We start from the raw sequence: 7,206 nt of genomic DNA on the forward strand, positions 1-7,206 counted from the left end.
ATCACTTCTAGTGACATTCACCTCATTGGTCTTTGGGCCTTTCTTCCTTCTATTCTCATTCTCTCTGAGCTTCGAACAATCTCTCTTCCAATGTCCTTGTTTCTTATAAAAAACACACTTGTTCTTCGCTAATTGGTAGTGGCCCCTTGACTTTGACCTGTCTCGATTGTCACCTTTTGGATTAGGACTTCTTCCTCTCGTCGACAAGGCCTCTCCCGAAGTGCTATCTTTGAAAGTCTCTTTGTCATTCCTCTTCAAATCAAAGTTCATCATTGTATTAGTCACTTCACTCTATGTGATGGAAGGTCTACCGTTCAACAAAGTGAGCATGAATGTATCATATTCCTCATCGGGTAAGGAGTCTAACAAAATAATTGATTTGTACTCATCTATTATCTTCTCATCAATGTTCGCCAAGTCCGACAACAACTTTGTGTAGTTGTTCATATGATCTGCAAGTGAGGTACCCCTGGACATCTGGAATCTACACAATCCTCGTAGCAAGTGTAACCGATTCTCAACACTCTTCGCAAGATATTTGCTGTTGAGAATCTCCCACATCTTCGTCGCAGACGTCACGCCAATCACATCATACTTCAGCTCTTGTTGCAAACATGACTTGATCACCCCATAAGCGTTCATATTAATCTTGTCCTATATCGCCTCATCGTATTTTGGTGGCCTCTCATGGACCATGATGGTCTCTTCCAAATTTTAAGCATCGAGAGCGTCCTGTACGTTGCTCATCCACAAACCAAAATTGATCTTGCTATCATACTTCACAACACTATTCTTCGTATTCTGAAGTGCAACCTGAACTGTACTCGACGTAGCCTTTCTGTTTTCACCACTTTCTCTTGCCATTGCTTGCTAACTCCAATTGTAAAGAAAGATTCAAACTTGATATAATTGAGAAATTACCCAACTGAATCCTAGATATGATTCCAACTAGATCTCCTAACCACACGAGGAAATCGAGATCTTCAACGGCAACTCCACAACACTATCTCCACCGAAGCCTAGAACTCCAAGAACCAAGCTTCCAAAATGAATCTTCCTCCACCAAATATAAAACCCTAGATCTGAAACCTAAGAGATCTAATACCAATTGTTTTGCACCGTGCGGAAGCATGCTCGCAAACCAAAGGAGTCGGCAAGCAAGAGGGGAAAACCAAACACAAGTGCAATTCACCAAAATACGACACAAATCAAACCGCAAACACAGATAATTTACATGGTTCGGAAAATTGCCTACGTTCACAGGGAAAGGATAGAGAGATTTCACTATATGGAGGAGAAATACAAATGGTTACAACTCACACAATTTCTCAAATATAATCCTAAACAAAACTCTCAACTCCCTCACAATATTTCTCTCTCAATGTGCTCAATAGGCTCTCTTTTCTCGCTCTTTTTTCTCTCTAATTCTCTGATCATAATCTCTTCTAAACCTTTACATATATATAAAAATCCTAAAATCAAAAACATACTTGGAGTCCAACAATTCTAAAATCAAAATTAAAACATATTAGGAATCCCAATAACCTGTTATCAAAATAGATTAGGAATCGCAATAACCTGCTATCAAAACAGATTAGGAATTCCAATAACCTGTTACAACAGATTAGGAACCAGCTATCCAACATATATGATCATTAGAATGCATAACACAGATCAGAAAAAGATTCACAGATTGAAGGGTAAGTATTTTTATATGCATGAATTTAATTCTTCTCAAAATTTTACTGGAGGGAAGATTTTTACTATACAAGATATTCAAGAAATGGGAGGAGCCTACAATGCTTTTCTGCAAACTACACTACCTGAGAATCTTCGGATTTATGATCCGACGAAAGAAATAAGGGAGTCGGCTCATAAAATTTTCATCTTCGTGTTCCCTTGTGGGTTTGCATTCGAGATACTTCATGTCTACAGCGGTCCACCAACAATTGTGTACAAGTTTGGGCACTGGGCTTTTATGGAAGGCCCTTTCAAAGGACTTTCTCCTATTGGAAGGTTGAACTTTTTGGGATTTCAATCCTTAAGGTACCTGCATTACCCTTCTTTAATTTTCCTTCAATTAATGCATGTTTGCATGGGTTTACATCTATAATCAGTGCATTAGTATGGTCCCGATATAACTTACATATATCAAGGTTGTATTTGACATTTATGCTGACAATTTTACAAACTTATCCTCCACGGCTTATTTTAGTGGAGTTATAAATAGTAAACACAAGAAAAATTATGAAAATGAACTTGTAAAGTGTGAAATCCGTTGGTGCCCGGTAACAACCCTAGATACGATACATAACTCCATCACTACATTTACGTGATGTATTTCATTAATATGGTACATATATATTAAACATATTAGTGTTTTTTAATCTTGAACGCACACCATTCAGTTAATAAATCCATTTTACGTTCTTTTAATATTCAATTTATATACGGGCAGATTGATGAAGACATGAAAATTGAAAATGTAGAATTTTTCTATGACGGAAACGCATTGTTGGCAGGCTTTCTCAACGGTGGACTGAGGGACGATTACTTAACGGCTTCTACTGGTTGCCCTTTCATGAGCACTAAATAAATCACTCAAAAATATGTATGACTATTACGCATTCAACACCTTATCGTGTCTTTCAAAGTGTGGTTAACGAAAACTGTTATTCATAGTTATGTATTACGTATTTCCAAATTATAATGTGCTTGTTATGAATAATCACAAGATATTTTCTTATTCAAACATGGTTTCTTTCGCTCAAAATGTTGGAAAAGTAGTTGGAAAAAAATTGAATTTTCTATGTCTTAATTCTGCTTTTGTGTTTTTCTTATGTTGAACAATTAAATGAGCTTTATTAATTCATTGATTACCATGAATACCTCTGGCTCTCTATTTATGAGTTTATAATAATATAAGATAGGTTTAGTTGATGTGGCACTAAACATGTAGACTTAAGGCTCAATGCTTTTAATATTCCTGCTCAAGCTGGCACATAATATATCATACATCAATGCCTCGCACAAATAACTCATACTTGATTTTTACAATGATTTGATGAATTAATAATCTGTCAACTCATTTATGATCCTGACATATTCACTGTCTATTTTGGGATCCTCAGTTTTCTATCCTCCTCTTCGACCGCATGGTGGTTGTCACCAGGACCGGCTTAAGGCATAGGCCACTAAGGCATATGCCTAGGGCTCCCATTTTATTGGGGCCCCCAAAAATATATTCTCTATAATATATGTATATATAATAAAATAAAATTATTAATTTATTTTGGAAATATAAGAAGTTGACTATTGTTAGGATTCTAAATTTTCTTTAATTGATCATTTATTGCTATAATTATCTTTATCTTTGGAAAAGAACACTAATAAAGTTTAATTGTAACTTTTTATATTTTATTTCTATAATCAATTAGATTGTAATGGTAAAAAAACACATATTAAATATTTATTCTCGTTTATGCATAGTTTATGCGTTTTTTCTCTTGCTAACTTCCTTTGTTCTCTTCTCAGTCACTCACCTTTTCGCACTCACTCATCTTTCATATTTTTTTTATTTTTTATATTCAACATACATAATTGCAATTCTAATCCATAAGACCCCAAAATAAAAGGTAAGCTTGTTGGTTTTTATTTATTTTAATAAATTTACATTCATTCTCCTCATATTATCTTTTATTCAACTAAATTGATTAGATTTTAATCCTTACATGGTGTTTTTAATTTGGGGCAATTATTCCTAGATGCTCATTCTAATTAATCTAAATAAAAATTAATATTTGTTTAATCTTTTATCATATTCATGTAGGTAAACAATGATAGACTTTAAAGTATCATCAAAAATTTATTTTCAGAACTAAAAGTTTTAAAAGAAATAATAAATCTTGAATTAAAAACAGCACTTGAGATACTAAACCTTATAAAAAAATTAAATTCTTTTCCCAATGCATGGTTAGCTTATAGAATACTACTCAGAATACCTGTTAGTATAGCTTCAGCAGAAAGAAGTTTTTCAAAACTATAATTAATAACATCTTATTTACACTCAACAATGTCTCAAGAAAGATTAAATAATTTGGCAATTTTATCAATTGAAAAGGATTTATTATCAAAACATGAATTTAAAATTTTAATTAGTAACTTTGCATCTCAAAAAGCTAGAAAATTAAATTTTATATAAAATCTATTTTTTAAAAACTAATATTTAATTTTAAAAAATATTAAGTACCTACATATTTTTCTCTACCTAGTACCTCAAAAATGCTTGAGGCGGCCCTAGTTGTCACGCCCTGGTTCCAAAATGTAATAGTTTGGAACGTGTCTCGGTCGGTAATGCAATCATACAGCCACATTCACGCCTCTGGATCATCCTATATATCAATATAATGCCAAAACCACAACATAGAGCATGTAATCAAGATATTAAAAGAAATGTATAGATAAGAAATCTCCTAAAGAACAGAGTCCAAATACGAGTTCACAACTATCCACGATGGGGAAGAGTAAAGAAAACTTTACATCATAGTTTAGAAAAAAAATGACGCGTGACTCAAGAGAAAACCTAAACCAATTAACTGCTTAAAGCAACTAAACTGAAGAACTGATAGAATGAACAGTGATCACTGCTAATGAGCTTGCCCCTCGAAATACTCTCGATCCTGCGAATAAAGAACAGTTCCCAATTCTGGGGCGCACAAATCTTAGAAGAGTCAGAAAACTCCCAAAAAGCATGTAAAATGAAGGAATTGTGCGCATATAAGTGTAATGTGACATAGATAAAGAAAAATGAAAACTCAATTAAAGATGATAAAAAATGCTAATTATAGATATCAAATAAGGTCAACCACAAGTCACACAAGCGCTTTCTTATTACTTTAGATGTTATTTGAATTAGAGAAGAATATTTCATGTACATCAGTCGATTTCCCGTAAACCGTCCTGGGAACACGGATGCAAGTTAGGATGGGCCCCTTAATATATATATATATATATATATATATATATATATATATATATATATATGTATATATATATATATATATGTATATATATATATATATATTATATATATATAGTATATAAATCTATATTAGTATATATTATATATATAATGTATATATATATATATATATATATATGTATATATATATATATATATGTATATATATATATATATATGTATATATCATATATATATATATATATACATAGATATATATATATATATATATACATAGATATATATATATACTAATAATATATATATACATAGATATATATATATATATATATATATATATATATATATATATAGTATATATATATATATATATATATATAATATATATAATATATATATATATATATATATATATATATATATATATATATATATATATATATATATATATATATATATATATATATATTATATATATATATATATAATATATATATATATATATAAGTTAATATTAATAATATATATATATATATATATATATATTATATATATATATACGTGTTATACTCTCCATCAATTCCTCTTTATAAACCCCCATGTTTTTGTTTAATCTAAGTGACTGTACATGAAATGTTGTTCACTAACCACATAGTAAACATTGAACGGCTTCCATAAAACTATGAAAGATAACCGTGACCCAGAACATGTCCAATCAAGAGGGGTGCATCGTCTAGTGGATGCTACAGTAGTAATAGCTAAGGAAAAATCTCATATCTGAATATCGATATCGAGAACATGGCTATGCTATAAAAGCACGCTTATAAATCACATTTTTAAAGAAGTCGTCTTCATACACAATCAATCCTATTAAACATCACTTGGTGACCAAATATAGCATCAGTCGATCCAAGAAGCATCAAGAGATCAAATAATGTCATCAATCATCTTATTAAACGGAAAATGACTAATTAGCATATTTGTTTAGTGTCAAGCAGGCCAAACAAATTTTAAAATTGACTCCATATAAATCTGTAAAACTGATTTTAGTGGGAAAGACGCATAAACAGGTCTAAAATAGGATTTTTGATCCCAACTTGGTCAAACGAGTCAGTAATTTGGGGTTATAGGTCCAAACTGTCTGGGAAACGGATAACGTGTTTGTAATTTGGAGTTATAGATCCAAACGGGTTTGGAAAATGGATAACGGGTCAGCAATTTAGTAACGGGTCCAAACAGGTCGGGTTTGAGGAGTTATAGACCCAATTGGGTTGGGTATTGCTGTATCTTGGATACAAACGGGTCTACTTTAATAGCGGGTCCGAACCGGGTCAGGTTCGAGTTCAAACTGACCAAAAATACATTTCTTTGTGAAAAATAAAGACTCTAGAACTTGATCCACAGACCCTTGTGTCATTGTCCAAAGCTACTAATCACAACAACCAGTCACAGTTTCATGTTCAAGGGAATGCAAGCAAAAACTAAATCTTGCTTTTCTGCAAAATTCCTAAATAATTTTTTTTTCAAATAAGTAAATGATAAAGTTTATAAATCTTATATAAATCAAAATTTTATCTTTTGCTCTATACGAAAATTAGTTGATATTAATAGTATTAATAATAATGTTAAGATCATGGAGGGAACAATATAATAAATAAATAAGTTAGTGAAAAAATTGATCCTAGGATTATAAATCCTATTATTCATTTCCCAAATAAGAATATAACAATCAAAAATGAAAAAATCTCAATTTATATTAAACATGAATTCCACTATTTATTTCTATGAAAGGAAAAAAAATGAGTCGCATGAAGAACAAGCTAAAAAAAATTTAAGAAAATAATTGAGGAAAGAGATGCTTGCCGATCCGTTAAAGAAAAGATTATAAGCCCCAAAGCCAAGAGGAAACTCCAAACCTCGTCCCTCTCCTTCTCTTTTTTCTCTGTAGTTTTTTTTAAAAGCTATTGTAAAGAAAAAGTGGAGGAGATGTATATAGATTTTAAAGAGATGGAATAGTTAAGAGGTTAGAGATTTTCTAGGATTCTAAACATGGGAAATGGAAAAATTGGTTAAGTGGTTAAAGATTTTATTTTTATTTTTTCTATTTTTTATTTTTTTAATGTGGGAGATATTTCCAAAAAAAAAATCTCTAACAAAACTCATACGTGAGAGGAAAACAAGGGGAAGGAAAAAAATGGAAGCTGGGCCTTCTTGATTCTAATAAC

At 31.2% G+C, this 7,206-nt stretch overlaps 1 protein-coding gene across 1 annotated transcript; it reads left to right on the top strand.

The window, feature by feature from the left end:
• LOC109846232 (pathogen-related protein-like) lies at positions 1,784 to 2,596 on the top strand. The gene is made up of 2 exons (XM_020415456.1): positions 1,784 to 2,089; positions 2,459 to 2,596. Exons 1-2 carry the CDS (start codon positions 1,784 to 1,786, stop codon positions 2,594 to 2,596), a joined length of 444 nt encoding a protein of 147 aa, XP_020271045.1.

The sequence above is a fragment of the Asparagus officinalis genome, chromosome 6 (genome assembly GCF_001876935.1).
Source record: "Asparagus officinalis chromosome 6, Aspof.V1, whole genome shotgun sequence".
In the NCBI taxonomy this organism is placed as follows: Eukaryota; Viridiplantae; Streptophyta; class Magnoliopsida; order Asparagales; family Asparagaceae; genus Asparagus; species Asparagus officinalis.

Coding starts and splice junctions, on each gene's coding strand:
- LOC109846232 (XM_020415456.1), top strand. CDS start 1,784: ATGGGAGGAGCCTACAATGCTTTTCTGCAAACTACACTACCTGAGAAT. Junction 2,090..2,458: donor TTTTCCTTCAATTAATGCAT/GTTTGCATGGGT, acceptor ATATACGGGCAG/ATTGATGAAGACATGAAAAT.